Raw genomic sequence first — 24,672 nt, 5'->3', positions numbered from 1 at the left:
TAAGAGACTCATCGCCCCATCACTTACCCTAACTCATTCTTTCCCGGGACCTTGCACCTCCTCGTCTTCCCTTCCTCCTTGAACCGACAGACTTTTTCATTTGGACGTTGCTTAATCTCATTGAAACGTATAAAATTCTGACGGGGTTGGACAGACTGGATGCGGGGAGGATGTTTCCCCGGGGCTGGGAAGTCTAGAACAAGGGGTCACAGTCTCAGGATATGGGGTAGGAAATTTAGGACCGAGATGAGGAGAAATGTTTTCACTCAGAGGGTGGTGAACCTGTGGAATTCTCTACCACAGAAGGCTGTGGAGGCCAAGTCACTGAATATATTTAAGAGGGAGATAGATAGATTTCTAGACACAAAAGGCATCAGGGGGTATGGGGAAAAAGCAGGAATATGGTGTTGAGATAGAGGATCAGCCATGATCATATTGAATGGCGGTGCAGTCTCGAAGGGCCGAATGGCCGACTCCTGCTCCTATTTTCCATGTTTCTATGCTTCACGGTTGACCTCCCACAGAATAAAATCATAGAAATTTACAGCATCGGAAGGAGGCCATTCGGCCCATCGTGTCCGCGCCGGCCGACAAAGAGCTACCCAGCCTAATCCCACTTTCCAGCTCTCGGTCCGTAGCCCTGTAGATTACGGCACTTCAGGTGCACATCCAAGTACTTTTAAATGTGATGAGGGTTTCTGCCTCTACCACCCTTTCAGGCAGTGAGTTCCAGACCCCCACCGCCCTCTGGGTGAAGATATTTCCCCTCAAATCCCCTCTAAACCTCCTCCCAATTACTTTAAACCTATATCCCCTGGTTGTTGACCGCTCTGCTAAGGGAAATAGCTCCTCCCTATCCACTCTATCTAGGCCCCCCATAATTTTATACACCTCAATAAGGTCTCCCCTCAGTTCCAGAGAAGACAAACTCAGTTTTAGTTTGAGTCTAGTGTGGTCCTTCACTTTGCCCCTTGGCCCTTTGGGTTGAATATTGCTCACAGATTCGTGGAGCTGTTGTATTGGGAGTGGCTGAGCCAGTCACGTGACATTCACGAGACTCAATAAAACCCCGGCCAGTTGGGTTTGGGGGATCCACGAGGAGGCAAGTGGTTGTGAGCCTGGTCGATGAACTGGTGGGCAGGCTGAGCGGCCCCCGGCCTCGAGCACCATCGGAACAGGCTGGGGAGCGGGAAGGAGCGGCGTGGAGACATACCACTCCTGGGAACAGCACGTGTTGGAGCAGGAGAGCGACGGCAGTGAAGAGGGACGTCACCAAGGTCCAGGCCGGTGATTGGAGCGTGGGCAGGTCCAAAGCGGCGAGGTCGGGGCGAAGGAGCGGCGAGAGATTGTAGAGGGAAATGACCGGGGCCCAGGAGTGGGGTGAGTTCGGGGCCCAGGAGAGGCGAGGGCCCAGGGGCAGCACGGGCCCAGCCCACACTGTGCGATATGTGTGTGTGCACTCGGTCCATGCAGCAGAGCTGGTCTCCAGTCGTCCTGGTTAACCCTTGCCACTGGACCAAGACCTAGCTCTGTCAAGCCCGTGTGGTGGCTGGTGTGCAACGGCCACCCCACGTTAAAACAATCCACGCACAGGCATCTTCCACCCTTGAGGATGTAGTTCAGGATCTGGAATATTATGTCCCTCATTGAAACATCTGTGAACTTTTTGACATGGAAGTAAGTCATCCTCGATGGCTGACAAGGGAAATTAAGGATAGTTTTAAATCCAAGGAAGAGGCATATAAATTGGCCAGAAAAAGCAGCAAACCTGAGGACTGGAAGAAATTTAGAATTCAGCAGAGGAGGACAAAGGGTTTAATTAGGAGGGGGAAAATAGAGTATGAGAGGAAGCTTGCCGGGAACATAAAAACTGACTGCAAAAGCTTCTATAGATATGTGAAGAGCAAAAGATTAGTGAAGACAAATGTAGGTCCCTTGCAGTCAGATTCAGGTGAATTTATTATGGGGAACAAAGAAATGGCAGACCAGTTAAACAAATACTTTGGTCCTGTCTTCACGAAGGAAGACACAAATAACCTTCCGGAAATACTAGGGGACCGAGGGTCTAGTGAGAAGGAGGAACTGAAAGAAATCCTTATTAGGCGGGAAATTGTGTTAGGGAAATTGATGGGATCGAAGGCCGATAAATCCCCGGGGCCTGATATTCTGCATCCCAGAGTACTTAAGGAAGTGGCCCTAGAAAAAGTGGATGTATTGGTGATCATTTTCCAACAGTCTATTGACTCTGGATCAGTTCGTATGGACTGGAGAGTAGCTAATGTAACACTTTTTAAGAAAGGAGGGAGCGAGAAAACGGGTAATTATAGACCGGTTAGCCTGACATCAGTAGTGGGGAAAATGTTGGAATCAATTATTAAAGATGAAATAGTAGCATATTTGGAAAGCAGTGACAGGATCGGTCCAAGTCAGCATGGATTTATGAAAGGGAAATCCTGCTTGACAAATCGTCTAGAATTTTTTGAGGATGTAACTAGTAGAGTGGACAAGGGAGAACTAGTGGATGTGGTGTATTTGGACTTTCAAAAGGCTTTTGACAAGGTCCCACACAAGAGATTGATGTGCAAAATTAAAGCACATGGTATTTGGGGTAATGTACTGACGTGGATAGAGAACTGGTTGGCAGACAGGAAGCAGAGAGTCGGGATAAACAGGTCCTTTTCAGAATGGCAGGCAGTGACTAGTGGAGTGCCGCAGGGCTCAGTGCTGGGACCCCAGCTCTTTACAATATACATTAATGATTTGGATGAGGGAATTGAGTGTAATATCTCCAAGTTTGCAGATGACACTAAACTGGGTGGTGGTGTGATCTGTGAGGAGGATGCTAAGAGGCTGCAGGGTGACTTGGACAGGTTAGGTGAGTGGGCAAACGAGTGGCAGATGCAGTATAATGTGGATAAATGTGAGGTTATCCACTTTGGTGGCAAAAACACGAAGGCAGAATATTATCTAAATGGCAGCAGATTGGGAAAAGGGGAGGTGCAACGAGACCTGGGTGTCATGGTTCATCGGTCATTGAAAGTTGGCATGCAGGTACAGCAGGCGGTGAAGAAGGCAAATGGTATGTTGGCCTTCATAGCTCGGGGATTTGAGTACAGGAGCAGGGAGGTCTTACTGCAACTGTACAGAGCCTTAGTGAGGCCTCACCTGGAATATTGTGTTCAGTTTTGGTCTCCTAATTTGAAGAAGGACGTTCTTGCTATTGAGTGAGTGCAGCGAAGGTTCACCAGACTGATTCCCGGGATGGCAGGACTGACATATGAGGAGAGATTGGATCGACTGGACCTGGACCTGGAGTTTAGAAGGATGAGAGGTGATCTCATAGAAACGTATAAAATTCTGACGGGACTGGACAGGTTAGATTCAGGAAGAATGTTCCCGATGTTGAGGAAGTCCAGAACCAGGGGACATAGTCTAAGGATAAGGGGTAAGCCATTTAGGACTGAGATGAGGAGAAACTTCTTCACTTAGAGAGTTGTTAACCTGTGGAATTCCCTGACGCAGAGAGTTGTTGATGCCAGTTCATTGGATATATTCAAGAGAGAGTTAGATATGGCCCTTACGGGTAAAGAGATCAAGGGATATGGAGAGAAAGCAGGAAAGGGATACCGAGGGAATGATCAGCTATGATCTTATCAAATGGTGGTGCATGCTCGTAGGGCCGAATGGCCTACTCCTGCACCTATTTGCTATGTTTCTATGATTCGAGCGACTGCCTATGATGATGATGATTGATGAACCGGTAATGTGCAGTGTGATTGTTAAACCTTTGCGAATAAACCAACTAGTTCTTAATAGCAATGTGTTGCTGTGAATTCTTAAGCAAAGAACCCATGAAGGAAATACATTACAGGTTGCTTTCAGCGGGCAGGGAAAGACCCCACTACATTGCTGAAACGACTGTAAATCGGGCAACGTTTTTTTTTACATTCGTGCCAACTCGGTTCAGTTGGTAGCTGAGTTGGTACGATGTAATTATGTGGGTTTAACCCCCACTTGCAGGTCCCCGAACACATGGCCCCCCATTTAAACTCCAAGCGGGTTTCCCCGCTCAGGCCTGCGTTAAAATTGCAGTCGGGTCTCAATGATGTCATCACAGGCCGCAACATGCCTGTGTAAAGAAGGACCCTGTTGGCTCCGGGCGTCTGTCCTGGTTGCCTGCTCAGGAGAGCGGGTTAAAATCGCAGAGGTTGCAATCATAGCGGCTCTCGGACAGGTAAGAGCCCGGTGGGGGGGGGCGGTTTTAACTGGCTGCCCGCTGGGTTTCTGCTGAGCGAGTAGATGTTAAAATCGCCCCCCCCCCCCCCCCCATAATGTCCAAAGGTATACGTGGGGGTTGTTGGTTTAAACATCTCATCCAATCTCCACCTATACAACAACCCCTCAGAGCGGCCCTGGAGTGCCAGGCTAGATTGCGAGGTTAAGTTCAGGAGGGGGTTGGCAGAGGCGGGGGTGGTTTGAATCTTCAACCCACAGCCTCTGCCTCTGCCTCAGACGAGAGTGCTGCCAGGGAGTCTAGCTGTCATGTTGAAACGTTAGATCACGGTTTGATTTTAGCAGACCTTTTTTTTTTTTTAATGACTTTTTACTTTTCTGAACTGCACGCTGCGTAAAAGCTAACACTGGCGGCTCGGTTTGATCATCACTGAGTCACCCAGCACAGCTTTGTCCTGCTCTCCAACGCATTGCCCTGCTGATCTTAGTCTGCAGCTTGTCTACTGTACGTGCACAGGTACTGACACTGAGACACACACAAGCTATTATCTGATACGCATTGTACATTACACAGGATTACACCGGATATACGGCCCAGGAACAGGCCATTCGGCCCAACCAGTCCATGACGGCGTTTATGCTCCACTCGAGCCTCCTCCCGTCTTTCCCCATCTAAATCTATCAGCATAACCCTCTATTCCCTTCTCCCTCATATCCTTGTCCAGCCTCCCCTTAAATACATCGATACTATTCGCCTCAACCCCTCCCTGTGGCAGCGAGTTCCACATTCTCACCGCTCTCTGGGTAAAGAAGTTTCTTCTGAATTAGATTTCTTGGTGACGATTTTATATTGATCCCCATATCCCTTGATTCGCTTAATATTCAAAAATCTATCGATCTCTGTCTTGAATATACTCAACGACTGAGCCTCCACAGCCCTCTGGGGCAGAGAATTCCAAAGATTCACCACCCTCTGAGTGAAGAAATTTCTCCTCATCTCAGACCTAAATGGCCGACCCCTTATCCTGAGATGGTGACCCCTGGTTCTAGACTCCCCAGCCAGGAGGAGACATCCTCAGTGCATCTACCCTGTCAAGCCCTGTAAGAATTGTGTATGTTTCAATGAGATCACCTCTCCTTCTTCTAAACTCCAGAGAATATAGGCCTAGTCTACTCAATCTCTCCTCATCCCAGGAATCAGTCTGGTGAACCTTCCTCTATTGCAAGTATATCCTTCCTGAGGTAAGGAGACCAAAACTGTGCGTACTGTAGATAGACAGGCATGAGCCGAGAGCGGGAGGTTACACAATAAGGTATGCAGTTGTGAGCCTCGTGGATGAACTGGTAATGTGTAGTGTGATTGTTAAACCTTTGTTAATAAACCAACTAGTTCTTAATAGCAATGTGTTGCTATGAATTCATAAGCAAAGAACCCATGAAGCAAATACATTACAAGTTGTTTTCAGCGGACAGGAACAAACCCCTGCTACATTGCTATAAATCGGGCAGCTGGTATGAAGGTGTAAGGGGAGGAAAACCGATACCCGAACTGAATTGTAGGACTTATCAGTATTAGGAAGCTCTGAGGAATCATAAGTAGCCAACGATACATTGACCCTTAGCACAGACTGATAGAAGATGCAAACATACACTCAGTACTGAATAACACACCCACCAAGGGCAGCGGAGAGTCAACAGTCTAGAAAGATAGCAAACCTTGGGAAGCAAGGTCACTTCACATGTCATGAGGAACTGAGGCAAAGTGGACACCATTGTATAACACATTCCGGGAGGGTGACATGTGACGGGAGATGGACAGGTGGGGGGAACCACCCAGAGCCAGTCTGAGCAGTCGGTGGGTTTGTAGGAGGGTCACACACCTTGAAAAATGTGCAATTGTAATTGTAAACCTCTGATCGGGGAAGTGTTCATCGGGACCTTTCCATGCATGCTCAAATAAAAACCCGTTAACTGATGTTTAGTCTGAGTGATTCCGTGGTCGCTGTACGAGAGAGGGTGGGTGTCAATTCCTTATATCGGAGTTCACCTCGAGGAAGAGAAGTCTTCCTTTTACCCCAACAGAAGACTCTTGGCTAAAGCCCTTGTTTTGATTATGCCGCAGGTCGCCATCATTGCGGGAAACTTCGAGCTGGGCGAGTTCATCAAGAACCACAAGGACACGGACATGGGTACGCTGGAGTCCTGGCGATGGGAGCACAATCCCAAATCATCAGAGGCTTTCTTTCATTGACTTGTCGTTTTTGTTACAGAGCGGCGGAGGGGCCGTGGGGGAGGGGCGGGGGGTGGGGGGGCTCCATCGTTGTAGCCATCCCGGACCGCGAGCCTGGTATCTAGGCGGGGATTCTCCGGAGTTGGCCTTACCGCCGGCCGCTCCGGTGGAACTCCAGGTGTGGGGCCGGGCGACTTTTAACGCAAGCTCTGGAAGCTTGTTCTCGGAGTGGGTGTTGTGTCGGGTCATGCCACCGCGCCTGTCCACTCAACGAAAGGCTGGTCCATGCGACAACTCGGCCGGGACTGCTTCCCCTCACCTCACAGAAGCCACCATTTCCTTTTTTATCAGGAAGCCTTGTCAACAGCAGGGGGCCAGTCGGCTATTTGACTTGGACTATAAAATCGAGCCCAATCCTCACCTGATGCCCAGTCGCCCGTCTCCGCCCCTAACCCACTCGCCCGTCTCCGCCCCTTGCCCAATCGCCCGTCTCCGCCCCTAGCCCAATTGCCCATCTCCGCCCCTAGCCCAATCGCCTGTCTCCGCCCCTTGCCCACTCGCCCGTCTCCGCCCCTAGCCCAATCGCCCATCTCCGCCCCTAGCCCAATCGCCCATCTCCGCCCCTTGCCCAATCGCTCATCTCCGCCCCTTGCCCAATCGCCCATCTCCGCACCGAGCCCACTCGCCCATCTCCACCCCTAGCCCAATCGCCCGTCTCCGCCCCTAGCCCACTCGCCCGTCTCCGCCCCTAGCCCAATCGCCCGTCTCCGCCCCTAGCCCAATCGCCCGTCTCCGCCCCTAGCTCACTCGCCCGTCTCTGCCCCTGTCTCAGATCATCCACTGCTGAAGCCCTCATCCGTGCCTTTGTTACCTCCAAACTTGACCATTCCAACGCACTCCTGGCCGGCCTCCCACCTTCCACCGTCCACAAACTTGAGCTCATCCAAAACTCGGCTGCCCCGTGTCCTAACTCACCCCAAGTCCCGCTCATCCATCACCCCCTGTGCTCGCTGACCTACATTGACTCCTGGTCCAGCAAGGCATCAGTTCTCATCCTTGTTTACAAATCCCTCTATGGCCTCGCACCCCCCATCCCAACTCTGGAATCTCCTCCAGCCGTTCCCCCTCCCGCCTCCCGAGATGTCTGTACTCCTCCAATTCTAGCCCCTTGTGCCGCACCGATTTGAATTGCTCCACCATTGGTGGCCGTGCCTTCTGTTGCCTGGGCCCCAAGCTCTGGAACTCCCTCCCTTAACCTCTCCACTTCTCTCTCTCCTCCTTTAAGACGTTCCTTAAAACCGACCTTTTTGACCAAAGCTTTTGATCACCTGCCCTAGTATCTCCTTAAGTGGCTCAGTGTCCAATTTTGTTTGATAATCGCGCCTGTGAAGCACCTTGGGACATTTTTAGTTCATTAGGCACTATCTAAATGCAAGTTATTGTTCTTGACGATTGATTGATTTGATGATGAGCCCCATGTTGCTCGGGGAAATACTGTGTTAAGGCTGTCCATCAATTTTATTATTTGTTCTCGGGGCGTGACAAGACGGCATTAATCTCCCGTCCCCAAGTTACTCGGCGAAGATGGTTGGTCCTTCTCCTTGAACCGCTGTGGTCCGTGCGGGCAAGGGGATCCCACGATGGGGTGAGGTAGGAAGTTCCGGCCTATTGACCCAGCGATGATGAAGGAACGGGCGCTATATGTCCAAGATCTTTCGTAGCTTGGTGTCAATCAAAGCTAAATCAGCATCTGGAGCTCCCTGGCTGGGGAGTCTAGAACCTGGGGTCACAGTCTCAGGATAAGGGGTCGGCCATTTAGGACTGAGATGGGGAGAAATTTCTTCCCTCAGAGGGTGGTGAATCTTTGGAATTCTCTGCCCCAGAGGGCTGTGGAGACTCAGTCGTTGAATATATTCAAGACAGAGATCGATAGATTTTTGGATATTAAATGAACCAAGGGACATGGGGACAGTGCAGGAAAGTGGAGTTGAGGTAGAAGATCAGCCATGATCTCATTGAATGGTGGAGCAGGCTCGAGGGGCCGAATGGCCCAGTCCTGCTCCTAATTCTTACAAGACTGACAGAGAGAGGATGGCAGAAAAAGAGAGGCGGGAGGAGGGGGAGGGGCCCAAAAGAGCTGTGACAAGAAAAATGTAACAGGAAAATGGCGGAGCAGGCTCGAGGGGCCGAATGGCCGACTCCTGCTCCTAATTCTTATGTTCGTATGTTTGCAATATTGCTGATTGTGTCGCTGGTCGCGGGCTGGCCGCGTTGTGACCTCTGACCTGTGTGTTCCCACAGTGCCGTTCAAGGAGAGCCCGACCTATGCCCCGCAGCGACGGGAGGGACACAGCACGCTCACCATCCCCCACATCCTGCAGCGCTCCAGCAGCGACAACAACCTCAACATCCCCGAGTGGCTGACCTTCTCCGCCAGCCAGGCGCCCCGCAACCCCAACGGCACCCTCCGCAGTGTCAGCAGCCCCCGGGGGGGACGCAGCCGCTCGCCATCCCGCAGCCGGCCCGGCGACGACCCCAGGAAGCAGCAGCGCGGCCGCATCAGGTACCGGGGCGGGGGAGGGCGGGGCAGCGGGCGGAGGAGGTGGGAGAGGCGGAGGGCAGGGCAGGATGCTCAAGCAAAGCTCCCTCTACACTGTCCCATCAAACACTCCCAGGGCAGGTACAGCATGGGGTTAGTTACAGAGTAAAGCTCCCTCTACACTGTCCCATCAAACACTCCCAGGGCAAGTACAGCATGGGGTTAGAGACAGAGTAAAGCTCCCTCTACACTGTCCCATCAAACACTCCCAGGGCAGGTACAGCACGGGGTTAGATACAGAGTAAAGCTCCCTCTACACTGTCCCCATGAAACACTCCCAGGGTAGGTACAGCACGGGGTTAGATACAGAGTAAAGCTCCCTCTACACTGTCCCATCAAACACTCCCAGGGCAGGTACAGCACGGGGTTCGATACAGAGTAAAGCTCCCTCTACACTGTCCCATCAAACACTCCCAGGGCAGGTACAGCACGGGTTAGATACAGAGTAAAGCTCCCTCTACACTGTCCCATCAAACACTCCCAGGGCGGGTACAGCACGGGGTTAGATACAGAGTAAAGCTCCCTCTACACTGTCCCATCACACACTCCCAGGGCAGGTACAGCACGGGGTTAGATACAGAGCAAAGCTCTCTCTACACTGTCCCATCAAACACTCCCAGGGCAGATACAGCACGGGGTTAGATACAGAGTAAAGCTCCCTCTACACTGTCCCATCAAACACTCTCAGGGCAGGTACAGCACGGGGTTAGATACAGAGTAAAGCTCCCTCTACACTGTCCCATCAAACACTCCCAGGGCAGGTACAGCACCGGGTTAGATACAGAGTAAAGCTCCCTCTGCACTGTCCCATCAAACACTCCCAGGGCAGGTACAGCACGGGTTAGATACAGAGTAAAGCTCCCTCTACACTGTCCCATCAAACACTCCCAGGGCAGATACAGCACGGGGTTAGATACAGAGTAAAGCTCCCTCTACACTGTCCCATCAAACACTCCCAGGGCAGATACAGCACGGGGTTAGATACAGAGTAAAGCTCCCTCTACACTGTCCCATCAAACACTCCCAGGGCAGATACAGCACGGGGTTAGATACAGAGTAAAGCTCCCTCTACACTGTCCCATCAAACACTCCCAGGGCAGGTACAGCACCGGGTTAGATACAGAGTAAAGCTCCCTCTACACTGTCCCATCAAACACTCCCAGGGCAGGTACAGCACGGGTTAGATACAGAGTAAAGCTCCCTCTACACTGTCCCATCAAACACTCCCAGGGCAGATACAGCACGGGGTTAGATACAGAGTAAAGCTCCCTCTACACTGTCCCATCAAACACTCCCAGGGCAGATACAGCACGGGGTTAGATACAGAGTAAAGCTCCCTCTACACTGTCCCATCACACACTCCCAGGGCAGGTACAGCACGGGGTTAGATACAGAGTAAAGCTCCCTCTACACTGTCCCATCAAACACTCCCAGGGCAGGTACAGCATGGGTTAGATACAGAGTTAAGCTCCCTCTACACTGTATCATCAAACACTCCCAGGGCAGGTACAGGGGGTTAGCTACAGTGTAAAGCTTCCATCAATGTCCCTCAGCCCTGAGAAGAGTGCCCCCTACTGCACCAGCATGGCATTTTCCTTGGCTCTGAAGCCCCTGAGTGAGACTGACACTTAAGTGCCAACTTTGGCATCGTCCTGTGGTGTGACCACATGTCCAAAGGGAGCCAGGTTGAATCGACCTCACTCCCAAAGTTCTGCTTCGTTGTCTCCATCTTACTCGCTTTTTATTTCGGGCGTGGGAAGTGTTGTAGGGATTGGGCAGTGTATTGTATTTGCTTCGTGGGTTCTTTGCTTAAGAATTCACAGCAACACATTGACACGAAGAACTAGTTGGTTTATTAACAATGACACCGCACATCACCAGTTCATCCACCAGGCTCACAACCACCTGCCCCATTGTGGATCCTCCGAACCCAACTGGCTGGGGTTTTATTGAGTCTTGTGAACATCATGTGACATGCTAAGCCACCCCCAACTCAACAAACCTGTGAGATTACATTATAGGTTTAAACTAGGACCAAGATTAAGCCATCCAGCCCCTCGAACCTGTCCCACATTTCAATTTTGAAAAATATATTCGTTCCTGGGATGTGGGCATCGCCGGCATTTATTGCCCATCCCTAATTGCCCCTGAGAAGGTGGAGGTGAGCCGCCTTCTTGAACCGCTGCAGTCCATGTGGTGAAGGTGCTCCCACAGTGCTGGCTTTGTCGCAGTGGTTTGGTACAACTGAGTGTCTCGCTGGGCCATTTCAGAGGTTATTTAAGAGTCAACAACATTGCTGTGAGTCTGGAGTCACATATTGGCCAGACCGGGTAAGGGCGGCAGATTTCCTTCCCTAAAGGGACATTCGTGAGCCAGATGGGGTTTTCTGACAATCCGGTAGTTTCCTGGTCACCATTACTGATAGTAGCTTTAAATTCCAGATTTATTTAATTAATTGAATTTAAATTCCCCAGCTGCCGTGGTGGGATTTGAACTCAAGTCTCTGGATCATTAGTCCTGGCCTGTGGATTACTGGCTCAGTAACATAACCACTATGCTACCATAACCTTGCCCGTGTCACTCATCATTGTGAAGTGGTCACTCTCTCATAAATAAATAACAATAAACAGTGCCCAGTATTACGCACTCCATGAGAAGGAAGTCCAACAAAGAACGACTAAAAAAAAATGATAAAGAGAGGGAAGATAGATTATGAAAGTAAACTAGCACGAAATATAAAAACAGATAGTAAGAGTTTCTACAGGTATATAAAAAGGAAAAGAGTGGCTAAAGTAAATGTTGGTCCCTTCGAGGATGAGACTGGGGAATTAATAATAGAGAACAGGGAAATGGCAGAGACATTGAACAAATATTTTGTATCGGTCTTCACGGTAGAAGATATTAAAAACAACCCAATAGTGGATAATCAAGGGGCTATAGGGAGGGAGGAACTTAATACAATCACTATCACTAAAGAAGTAGTACTCGGTAAAATAATGGGACTAAAGGCGGACAAGTTCCCTGGACCTGATGGCTTACATCCTAGGGTCTTAAAAGAAGTGGCTGCAGAGATGCATTGTTTGTAATCTATCAACATTCCCTGGATTCTGGAGCGGTCCCAGCAGATTGGAAAACCGCAAATATAACACCCCTTTTTAAAAAAGGAGGCAGACAAAAAGCAGGAAACTATAGACCGGTTAGCCTAACATTTGTGCTTGGGAAAATGCTGGAGTCCATTATTAAGGAAGCAGTAACGGGACATTTGGAAAAGCATGATTCAATCAAGCAGAGTCGGCATGGGTTTATGAAAGGGAAATCATGTTTGACAAATTTGCTGGAGTTCTTTGAGGATGTAACGAGCAGGATGGATAAGGGGGAACCAGTGGATGTGGAGTATTTGGATTTCCAGAAGGCATTCGATAAGGTGCCACATAAAAGGTTACTGCACAAGATAAAAGTTCACGGGGTTGGGGGTAATATATTAGCATGGATAGAGGATTGGCTAACTAACAGAGAACAGAGAGTTGGGATAAATAGGTCATTTTCCGGTTGGCAAACAGTGACTAGTGGGGTGCCGCAGGGATCAGTGCTGGGACCCCAACTATTAATGACTTGGTTAAAGGGACCGAGTGTAATATAGCCAAGTTTGCTGATGACACAAAGATGGGTGGGAAAGCAAATTGTGAGGTGGACACAACAAATCTGCAAAGGGATATAGACAGGCTAAGTGAGTGGGCAAAAATTTGGCAGATGGAGTATAATGTGAGAAAGTGTGAGGTTTGGCAGAAAAAATAGAAAAACAAATTATAATTTAAATGGAGAAAAATTGCAAAGTGCTTCAGTACAGAGGGACCTGGGGGTCCTTGTACATGAAATATAAAAAGTTAGTCTGCAGGTACAGCAAGTGATCAGGAAGGCAAATGGAATGTTGGCCTTTATTGCAAGGGGGATGGAGTATAAAAACAGAGAAGTCCTGCTACAATTGTACAGGATATTGGTGAGGCCACACCTAGAGTCCTGCATACAGTTTTGGTCTCCGTATTTAAGGAAGGATATACTTGCATTGGAGGCTGTTCAGAGAAGGTTCACTAGGTTGATTCCGGAGACGAGGAGGTTAACTTATGAAGGTAGGTTGAGTAGGTTGGGCCTCTATTCATTGGAGTTCAGAAGAATGAGAGGTGATCTTATCGAACCATATAAAATAATGAGGGGGCTCGACAAGGTGGATGCAGAGAGGATATTTCCACTCATAGGGGAAACTAAAACTAGGGGACATAGTTTCAGAATAAGGGGCTGCCCATTTAAAATTGAGATGAGGAGGAATTTCTTCTCTCAGAGGGTTGTAAATCTGTGGAATTCTCTGCCCCAGAGACATCTGGGGGGCTGGGTCATTGAATATAGACAGAATTTTGGGTGATAAGGGAGTGAAGGGTTATGAGGAGCGGGCGGGGAAGTGGAGCTGAATCCATGATCAGATCAGCCATGATCTTATTCAATGGTGGAGCAGGCTCGAGGGGCCAGGTGGCCTACACTGTTCTTAATTTGCTCCTTAAAACAGTTTGAGTTTTTAATTTCCAAATTATCTCAAAGGGAAAAAATTTGCAGGGTAATGAGGTAACGGCAGGGGGGATTGGAACGCTCTTTCAAAGAGCCGGCACAGGCACGATGGGCCGAATGGCCTCCCTCTGTGCTCGTATCGATCCAAGGTTGAGGCTCACTGGCTCCACCTAGTGGTTCGTTGGCGGGGCGGGTTTACCTGCCGGCTGTGTTTGGCAGTCTTGGTTCAGCTGACGTGAGACCCACATGGGCATGTCGCTGTGGAGACTGCCCCTCGCGGGAAGGAGGGCAGTGAAGGAATGACCTTGGGTCGGTCCCATCGATTCAAGGGCATCCCTTCCTCACTGGGTGCCGGGGTAGCTGCAACTGCGAGTAGCTTTCCTGCGCCGGGGAACTGGAGCAGGAGAAGGTGCAGCCACCTCACACGGCCCAAGGCACCCTGGCGAGGGTCGGAGTTGGGGAGTGTCACGTACTTGCTTCATGGGTTCTTTGCTTAAGAATTCACAGCGACACATTGCTATTCAGAGCTAGTTGGTTTATTAACAAAAGGTTTAACAATCACTCGACACATTACCAGTTCATCCACCAGGCTCACAACCATCGTGGATCCCCCGAACCCAACTGGCTGGGGTTTTATTGAGTCTTGTGAACATCACGTGACTGGCTCAGCCACTCCCAACTCAACAGCCCTACAATCCTCACAAGGGCATACATTACAGAGAGAAAATGGGTCGCACCCCTTTCCCCCCCTGTGCTGTGTTACATCACTGATCTAACCGCTCATTAAGATGGCTGCCTGTCTTTTCCCGAACCCCACAGCCCCCATTTCTGCCTCGAGGTTCTCTCACGGTTGAAGCCCAAACCGGCATTGGTGCAAAGACGGCCTTCGTGCAGACGTGATAGCCCCACACCCTCTCCCCACCAATGCCCATCACCCCACCAATCCCTGACTCCCCCAAATCCCCACCACCCCCCCCTCCCCGACACCTTTCACCACCCCGACACCTTTCACCACCCCCCCTCCCCGATTACCAACTGAAATGCATTTGCTTCATGGGTTCTTTGCTTAAGAATTCATCGTGTCACATTGCTATTTAAGAACGAGTTGTTTTATTAACAAAAGGTGTAACAATCACACGACACATTACCAGTTCATCCACCTGGCTCACAACCACCTGCCCCATCGTGGATCCCCCAAACCCAACTGGCCGGGGTTTTATTGAGTCTTGTGAATGTCACGTGACTGGCTAAGCCACTCCCAACTCAACAGCTCGACAAACCCGTGAGCATGCTCACAGGGGTAAACACTACACCTACCCATCCCCTTCCCCTCTCCCCCCGACATCTTTACCTCCCTCCGCGCCCCCCCCCCCTCCCCTCCCCCCCGTCCTTTCCCCAAACCCTCACCACCTTCAAATATGCAACATAGCCTTTGTAAAAATAAACACTGGGACAATTTCAGCCTTGCTTTTCATAGAAGCTTACAGCACAGTAGGAGGTCTTTCAGCCCATCGTATCTGTGCCGCATCCAAGTAACACCGCCCTCCCCAACACCACCCCCTCCCCTCCCTCTTCGAAATGGGACTGTGGAGGAAGAGAGAGCGACAGAGATGGAGGGAAGGAAGACAGTGTTGGATGGGAAAGTGACAGACAATGTGTCGTGGGCACAGCCACTGGATAGCCAGGTGTGTGTTTGTGATGTGCTGGTGGCCGGCTCCCTGGGGATGGTCACCTGGGTGTGAGACTGCTCGGGAGGGGCGCGGGGCGGGGGGCAACAGGAGGAGGCGGGGGGCGTTCTCCGCCCGTGAACTGGTGTGACACCCGTCAGCCCCTGCAGTCGTTAATAAATTAGCGAGGGTGACTCACCTTGCCCAATGAGCGGAGTCAGAACTAAGAAAGGCAAAGTGAAGGGATTGCAGAGAAGGTTCTCCCGGGAGCTGACGGCAGCAAAAAGTCAAAGCATGTTGCGTTTGATTTCTGTATAAGTCTCCCACTCTTCCTTTCTGTGTGTCTGTGAGCCTCTCTCTGCTTCCCTTTGTATCTATGTGTGTCTGTCTGTCTCTGTCTCTCTGTCTGTCTCTTTCTCTCTCTCTGTCTGTCTCTTTCTCTTTCTCTGTCTTCACTTCTGTCCGTCTGTTTCTCCCTCACTTTGCCTGCATTTCTCTCTCTTTGACTCTCACTCTATGTTTATTTCTTTGTCAGTCTCCCTAATCTCTTTCTTTCTATCTCTATCTGTCTCTCTCTGCTACTTTCCCTCCTGCTCTGTCTCTCTGTCGCTCCCTCCCTCTCTGTCGCTCCCTTTCTCTTTCTTTCTCTCTGTCACTCTCTCTCCCCCTCTCTCTCCCCTTCTCTTTCTCCCACTCCCTCAATCTCCCTCTGTTTCTTCCCCTTTTTCTCTGCCTCACTTCCCCTGTCTCTGTCTCTGTCTCTCTCCCTCTCGCTGTCTCTCTCTCTCTCTGTCTCTCTCCCCCTCGGCCTGTCTCTCTCTCTCTCTCTGTCCCTCTCCTCTTCTCTCTCTCATTCCCCCTGTCTCCCTCTGCCTCTCTCTCTTCTCTCTCTATCTCCCCTCTCTCTATCTCCCCCCTCTCTTCCCCTCCCCCTCTCCCCCTCTCTATCTTCCCCCTCTCTCCCCCCTCTCCCTCTCTCTCTCCCCCCTCTCTGTCTCTCTCCCCCACTCTCTGTCTCTACCCCTCTCTCTCCTCCCCCTCCCTTTATCTCTCTCTCTCCCTCCCTCCCTCTGTCTCTCTCTCCCTTCGTCTCTCACTCCCTCCCTCCCTCTCTGCCTCTCTGTCCCTCTCACCCTCTCTCTGTCTCACTCCCCCTTTCCCTCCCTCCCTCCCTCTCTCTCTCCCTCCCTCCCTCCCTCTCTCTCTCTCTCTCTCTCTCCCTCTCTCTCTCCCCCCCTTTCTCTCCCTCCCTCTCTCTCTCTCTCTCACCCCCCCCTCTCTCGCTCCCTCCCTTTCTCCCTCTCTCCCTCCCTCTCTCTCCACCCCTCTCTCTCCCTCTCCCTCTCTCTCTGTCTCTCTCCCTCCCTCCCTCTCTCCCTCTCTCCCTCTCTCCCTCCCTCCCTCCCTCCCTCCCTCTCTCTCTCTCTCTCTCTCCCTCCCTCTCTCCCTCCCTCTCTCTCCCCCCCTCTCTCTCCCTCCCTCTCTCTCTCTCTCTCTCTCTCACCCCCCTCTCTCTCGCTCCCTGTTTCACAAACACACGCACGGAATAAGGCAACAGCTCCCCCCCAATTGCCCCGCTTTGAGTGAGAACCAGAGCCCGTGGCTCCTGCTGCCTGCCGTGGGTCGTGAAGCAATGTCCTCGACCACGAGGAGCCGGGGGCTGCCGGGGAGACTGACCGTGACGTATATCTTTGTTTGCAGCTCGGCGAACAAGGAGTTGTCAGGCGGGACGTTGGGCCGGGTGCCGAAACGCAAGCTGTACAGCGCCGTACCCGGCAGGGCCTTCGTGGTGGTGAAGTCGTACCAGCCTCAGGGAGACGGAGAAATCCAACTCAACAAGGGCGAAAAAGTCAAAGGTTTGTGTGGGGGCGAAAAGGGACGACCAAATATATTGTCATTTGTTGCTTTTTGTGTCAGCTGTCAGCTGTGGCTCAGTGGGCAGCACACTCGTCTCTGAGTCAGAAGGTTGTGGGTTCAAGTCCCACTCCAGGGCCTTGCGCACAAAAATCTAGGCTGGCACTCCCAGTGCAGTGCTGAGGGAGTGCCGCACTGTCGGAGGTGCCGTCTTTCGGACGAGACGTTAAACCGAGGCCCCGCCTGCCCCCTCAGGCGTAGGTAAAAGATCCCACGGCCACTATTTCGAAGAAGAGCAGGGGGAGTTCTCCCCGGTGTCCTGGGGCCAATATTTATCCCTCAATCAACATCACAAAAAACAGATTATCTGGGTCATTATCACATTGCTGTTTGTGGGAGCTTGCTGTGTGCAAATTGGCTGCTGTGTTTCATACATTACAACAGTGATTACACTCCAAAAGTACTTCATTGGCTGTAATGCGCTTTGGGACTTCTGGTAGTCGTGAAAGCAGCTATATCAATGCAGGTCTATTTTATTTTGTCATCCCCCTCCCACCCCCGGGCAAGGGGCTGCATCTTTCTGGGAGCCATCCCACTGCCCCCACCCCCCCCCCCCCGCCCGTTACCATAGCTACATGACCTGTCTTCACGATTGCAGATGTCCCACTGGGGCGGAGGGGGTGCGGGAGAGACCATTATAACTGTGCTGATGTTTGTCTCTGCCCCCGGCCCCACACACTCTCTGAGTAAAGGAATTTCCCTCTTGGATTTATCAGTAACTATCTTGTATTGATGGCCCCTGAGCTTTCGACTCTCCCACAATAACACTTGTATTTATATAGCGCCTGTAATGTAGTGAAATGTCCCAAGGCGCTTCCCGGGAGTGTTACACGATAAAAATTTGACACTGAGCCGCATAAGTAGAAGTTAGCGCAGGTGCTTGGTCAAAGAGATGGGTTTTAAGGAGCGTCTTGAAGATGGAAAGAGGGGTAGAGGGGTAGAGAGGCGGAGAGGTTTAGGGAGGGAGTTCCAGAGCTTGGGGCCCAGGCAACAGAAGGCACGGCCACCGATGGTTGAGCGATTATAATCAGAGATGCTCAGGAGGGCAGAATTAGAGGAGGGCAGTTTTTTGGGGGGGTTGTGGGGCTGGAGGAGATTACAGAGATAGGGAGGGGTGAGGGCCTTGGAAGGATTTGAAAACAAGGATGAAAATTTTGAAATCGAGGCATTGCTTAACCGGGAGCCAATGTGGATCAGCGAGCACAGCGGGTGATGGGTGAGCGGGACTCGGTGCGAGTTAGGACACGGGGCAGCGAGCACAGGGGGTGATGGGTGAGCGGGACTTGTTGCGAGTTAGGACACGGGGCAGCGAGCATAGGGGGTGATGGGTGAGCGGGACTTGGTGCGAGTTAGGACCCACGCACACAAGATGGCTCCTTAACAAGACCTTGCCACATGAGTTTTTATTATTAGTATATAAGCAGTTGTTATTACACCAGTAGTTACACTAGGTGGAGCTCTATTACAGACCCTCAGAAGGCGATACCCCCATCATCTGTGTCTCGGTGAGCGGCCTCCAGACCGGGCAATGTTTTGCTCACTTCCTGGCAAAAGTAAGACCAACTCTTACTTAGGTCTGGCCTGCATCTCCAGCTCGGTGTCTAACCCTGTGCTGTACCTGCCCTGGGAGTGTTTGATGGGACAGTGTAGAGGGAGCTTTACTCTGTATCTAACCCGTACTATATCTGCGCTGGGAGTGTTTGATCGGACAGTGTAGAAACATAGAAACATAGAAAATAGGTGCAGGAGTCGGCCATTCGGCCCTTCGAGCCTGCACCGCCATTCAATAAGATCATGGCTGATCATTCCCTCAGTACCCCTTTCCTGCTTTCTCTCCGTACCCCTTGATCCCTTTAGCCGTAAGGGCCATATCTAACTCCCTCTTGAATATATCCAATCAACTGGCATCAACAACTCTCTGCGGCAGGGAATTCCACAGGTTAACAACTCTCTGAGTGAAGAAGTTTCTCCTCATCTCAGTCCTAAATGGCCTATCCTTATCCTTAGACTGTGTCCCCTGGTTCTGGACTTCCCCAACATCGGGAACATTCTCCCCGCATCTAACCTGTCCAGTTCCGTCAGAATTTTATATGTTTCTATGAGATCCCCTCTCATCCTTCTAAACACCAGTGTATAAAGGTCCAGTCGATCCAATCTCTCTTCATATGTCAGTCCAACCATCCCGGGAATCAGTCTGGTGAACCTTCGTTGCACTCCCTCAATAGCAAGAACGTCCTTCCTCAGATTAGGAGACCAAAACTGAACACAGTATTCCAGGTGAAGCCTCACCAAGGCCCTGTACAGTTGCAGTAAGACCTCCCTGCTCCTATACTCAAATCCCCGAGCATGACAGTTTTCAGTGACTGATGTACCATGACACCCAGGTCTCGCTGCACGTCCCCTTTTCCTAATCTGCCGCCATTTCGATAATATTCTGCCTTCGTGTTTTTGCCCCCAAAGTGGATAACCTCACATTTATCCACATTATACTGCATCTGCCATGCATTTATCCACTCACCTAACCTGTCCGAGACACCCTGCAGCCTCTTAACGTCCTCCTTACAGCTCACACCGCCACCCAGTTTAGTGTCATCTGCAAACTTGGAGATATTACACTCAATTCCTTCATCTAAATCATTGATGTATATTGTAAATAGCTGGGGTCCCAGCACTGAACCCTGCGGCACCCCACTAGTCACTGCCTGCCATTCTGAAAAGGACCCGTTTATCTCGACTCTCTGCTTCCTGCCAACCAGTTCTCTATCCACGTCAGTACATTACCCCCAATACTATGTGCTTTGATTTTGCACACCAATCTCTTGTGTGGGACCTTGTCAAAAGCCTTTTGAAAGTCCAAATACACCACATCCACTGGTTCTCCCTTGTCTACTGTACTAGTTACATCCTCAAAAAATTCTAGAAGATTTGTCAAGCATGATTTCCCTTTCATAAATCCATGCTGACTTGGACCGATCCTGTCACTGCTTTCCAAATGCGCTGCTATTTCATCTTTAATAATTGATTCCAACATTTTCCCCACTACTGATGTCAGGCTAACCACTCTATAATTACCCGTTTTCTCTCTCTCTCCTTTTTTAAAAAGTGGTGTTACATTAGCTACCCACCAGTCCATAGGGACTGATCCAGAGTGGATAGACTGTCGGAAAACGATCACCAATGCATCCACTATTTCTATGGCCACTTCCTTAAGTACTCTGGGATGCAGACTATCAGGCCCCGGGGATTTATCGGCCTTCAATCCCATCAATTTCCCCAACACAATTTCCTGCCTAATAAGGATTTCCTTCAGTTCATCCTTCTCACTAGACCCTCGGTCCCCCAGTACTTCCGGAAGGTTATTTCTGGACTCTGGGGAGGTACCAGCGGATTGGAAAGCAGCTAATGTAACGCCTCTGTTTAAAAAAAGGGGCAGACAAAAGGCAGGTAACTATAGGCCGGTTAGTTTAACATCTGTAGTGGGGAAAATGCTTGAAACGATCATTAAGGAAGAAATAGCGGGACATCTAGATAGGAATAGTGCAATCAAGCAGATGCAACATGGATTCATGAAGGGGAAATCATGTTTAACTAATTTACTGGAATTCTTTGAGGATATAACGAGCATGGTGGATAGAGGTGTACCGATGGATGTGATGTATTTAGATTTTCAAAAGGCATTCGATAAGGTGCCACACAAAAGGTTACTGCAGAAGATAAGGATACGCGGAGTCAGAGGAAGTGTATTAGCATGGATAGAGAATTGGCTGGCGAACAGCAAGCAGAGAGTCGGGATAAATGGGTCCTTTTCGGGTTGGAAATCGGTGGTTTGTGGTGTGCCACAGGGATCGGTGCTGGGACCACAACTGTTTACAATATACATAGATGACCTGGAAGAGGGGACAGAGTGTAGTGTAACAAAATTTGCAGAAGGCACAAAGATTAGTGGGAAAGCGGGTTGTGTAGAGGACACAGAAAGGCTGCAAAGAGATTTAGATAGGTTAAGCGAATGGGCTAAGGTTTGGCAGATGGAATACAATGTTGGAAAGTGTGAGGTCATCCACCTTGGGGAAAAAAAACAGTAAAAGGGAATATTATTTGAATGGGGAGAAATTACAACATGCTGCGGTGCAGAGGAACCTGGGGGTCCTTGTTCATGAATCCCAAAAAGTTAGTTTGCAGGTGCAGCAGGTAATCAGGAAGGCGAATGGAATGTTGGCCTTCATTGCGAGAGGGATGGAGTACAAAAGCAGGGAGGTCCTTCTGCAACTGTATAGGGTATTGGTGAGGCCGCACCTGGAGTACTGCGTGCAGTTTTGGTCACCTTACTTAAGGAAGGATATACTAGCTTTGGAGGGGGTACAGAGACGATTCACGAGGCTGATTCCGGAGATGAGGGGGTTACCTTATGATGATAGATTGAGTAGACTGGGTCTTTACTCGTTGGAGTTCAGAAGGATGAGGGGTGATCTTATAGAAACATTTAAAATAATGAAAGGGATAGACAAGATAGAGGCAGAGAGGTTGTTTCCACTGGTCGGGGAGACTAGAACTAGGGGGCACAGCCTCAAAATACGGGGGAGCCAATTTAAAACCGAGTTGAGAAGGAATTTCTTCTCCCAGAGGGTTGTGAATCTGTGGAATTCTCTGCCCAAGGAAGCAGTTGAGGCTGGCTCATTGAATGTATTCAAGTCACAGATAGATAGATTTTTAACCAATAAGGGAATCAAGGGTGACGGGGAGCGGGCGGGTAAGTGGAGCTGAGTCCACGGCCAGATCAGCCATGATCTTGTTGAATGGCGGAGCAGGCTCGAGGGGCTAGATGCCCTACTCCTGTTCCTAATTCTTATGTTCTTCGTGAAGACAGAACCAAAGTATTTGTTCAACTGGTCTGCCATTTCTTTGTTCCCCATTATAAATTCACCTGAATCTGACTGCAAGGAAACTACGTTTGTCTTCACTAATCTTTTTCTCTTCACATATCTATAGAAGTTTTTGCAGTCAGTTTTTATGTTCCCGGCAAGTTTCATCTCATACACTATTTTCCCCCTCCGAATTAAACCCTTTGACCTCTGCTCAATTCTAAATTTCTCGCAGTCCTCAGGCTTGCTGCTTTTTCTAGCCAATTTATATGCCTCTTCCTTGGATTTAACACTATCCTTAATTTCCCTTGTTAGCCAGAGTTGAGCCACCTTCTCCGTTTTATTTTTACTCCAGACAGGGATGTACAATTGTTGAAGTTCATCCATGTGATCTTTAAATGTTTGCCATTGCCTATCCACCGTCAACCCTTTAAGTATCATTTGCCAGTCTATTCTAGCCAATTCACATCTCATACCATCGAAGTTACCTTTCCTTAAGTTCAGGACCCTAGTCTCTGAATTAACTGTGTCACTCTCCATCTTAATAAAGAATTCTACCATTTTATGATCACTCTTCCCCAAGGGGCCTCGCACAACAAGATTGCTAATTAGTCCTTTCTCATTACACATCACCCAGTCTAGGATGGCCAGCCCTCTAGTTGGTTCCTCGACATATTGGTCTAGAAAACCATCCCGAATACACTCCAGGAAATTCTCCTTCACCGTATTGCTACCAGTTTGGTTAGCCCAATCTATATGTAGATTAAAGTCGCCCATGATAACTGCTATACCTGTATTGCACACATCCCTAATTTCTTGTTTGATGCTGTCCCCAACCTCACTACTACTGTTTGCTGGTCTGTACACAACTCCCACTAGCGTTTTCTGCCGTTTGGTATTCCGCAGCTTCACCCATACAGATTCCACATCATCCAAGCTAATGTCCTTCCTTACAATTGCGTTAATCTGTATCTAACCCCGTGCTGTACCTGCCCTGGGAATGTTTGATGGGACAGTGTAGAGGGAGCTTTACTCTGTATCTAACCCCGTACTGTATCTGCCCTGGGAGTGTTTGATGCGACAGTGTAGTGGGAGCTTTACTCTGTATCTAACCCCGTGCTGTACCTGCCCTGGGAGTGTTTGATGGGACAGTGTAGAGGGAGCTTTACTCTGTATCTAAGCTCATTCTGTACCTGCCCTGGGAGTGTGTGATGCGACAGTGTAGTGGGAGCTTTACTCTGTATCTGACCCGTGCTATACCTGCCCTGGGAGTGTGTGATGGGACAGTGTAGAGGGAGCTTTACTCTGTATCTAACCCCGTGCTGTACCTGCCCTGGGAGTGTTTGATGCGACAGTGTAGAGGGAGCTTTACTCTGTATCTAACCCGCGATGGAGAAATTGGAGGATGGAAACGAGTAGGGGACATAGGGAAGAGGGAGAGAAAGAACAAGAAGGCAGACAGCGATGTGGAGGAGAGCAAAAGAGAATAGTGAGGGGAGGGGTGAGCAAGAGAGACAGAAAGAGACGGCAGGCGGAGAAAAAGAGCTGGAGATTGGGGAGAGAGTGGAAGAGAAAACAGTGAGGAGAGAGGAAAAGGAGAGAGAGCAGAAATTCTGTGCACGGTCAGGCCAGGCTCATACATCAATGGGAGCGAGAGAATGAACACAACACACTGGGGAACCAGCACCTGGAGCGAGCTGGCGATCCAGGCCACAGCTATATATAGCAACTCACACGGAGCGAGTTGCAGAGATGGGCAAGGACATCACAGCCTCCCTGTCTCCGTCCACCAAGGATGGGAGTGCGTCTGCAGCCGGTCACTCACACCCGGCCCTGCGCAACGCAAAGTTATCCACTTTGGTTGGAAAAAGAGTGTTTTTTTTAAACGGCGAGAGATTGGGAAGTGTTGGCGTTCAGAGGGACCTGGGTGTCCTTGTGCACCAATCGCTGAAAGTTAACATGCCGGGACAGCAAGCAATTAAGAACGTAAATGGTAAGTTGGCCTTTATTACAAGAGGATTTGAGTAGAAGAGTAAAGACGTCTTATTGCAATTATATCATCATCATCGGCGATCCCTCGAGCGAGGATGACTTGCTTCCATGAGTTCACAGGTGTTTCGATGAAGGACCTGATGTTCCAGTCCTGAACTCCAATTGAGGGGGTGGAAGATGCCTGTGTGTGGATTTTTTTAACGTGGGGTGACCGTTGCACACCAGCCACCACACGGGCTTGACAGAGCTCGGTCTTGGTCCAGTGGCAAGGGTTAACCAGGACAACTGGAGACCTGCTCTGCTGCACGGACCTGCATGCACATATCGCACAGTGTGGGCTGGGCCCATGATGCCTCTGGGCCCTCGCCTCTTCTGGGCCCCGTTCCCTCATTCGCCGCACCTCCGCCACGATCCCCCGCCGCACCTCCGCACCAAACATTCGCCGAACCTCCGTCACGATCACCCAACCGATCTCAGCCACGATCCCTCATCGCTCCTCCGCCCCGATCACTCGTCGCAAGTCCGCCACGGCCTTCCCGCTCCTCCGCTGTACCTGGGCCCCGCCGATGCTCCTGCCCATGCGCCAAATGGTGACATGGGTCCTGATGACGTCACCCAGTC

General features: G+C 50.3%; 1 protein-coding gene across 1 annotated transcript in view; it reads left to right on the top strand.

The window, feature by feature from the left end:
• The window catches only part of LOC139230291 (SH3 and multiple ankyrin repeat domains protein 1-like), a 323,258-nt gene that overhangs the window by 11,702 nt on the left and 286,884 nt on the right, over positions 1-24,672 (top strand). Inside the window, 3 exon segments of the mRNA XM_070862120.1 lie at positions 6,356-6,422; positions 8,765-9,065; positions 16,988-17,142. Coding sequence (XP_070718221.1) covers positions 6,356-6,422; positions 8,765-9,065; positions 16,988-17,142 — 523 coding nt within the window.

This window comes from Pristiophorus japonicus, chromosome 19 (assembly GCF_044704955.1).
Source record: "Pristiophorus japonicus isolate sPriJap1 chromosome 19, sPriJap1.hap1, whole genome shotgun sequence".
NCBI lineage: Eukaryota > Metazoa > Chordata > Chondrichthyes > Pristiophoridae > Pristiophorus > Pristiophorus japonicus.
This window is presented reverse-complemented; position numbering and strand designations above follow the sequence as displayed.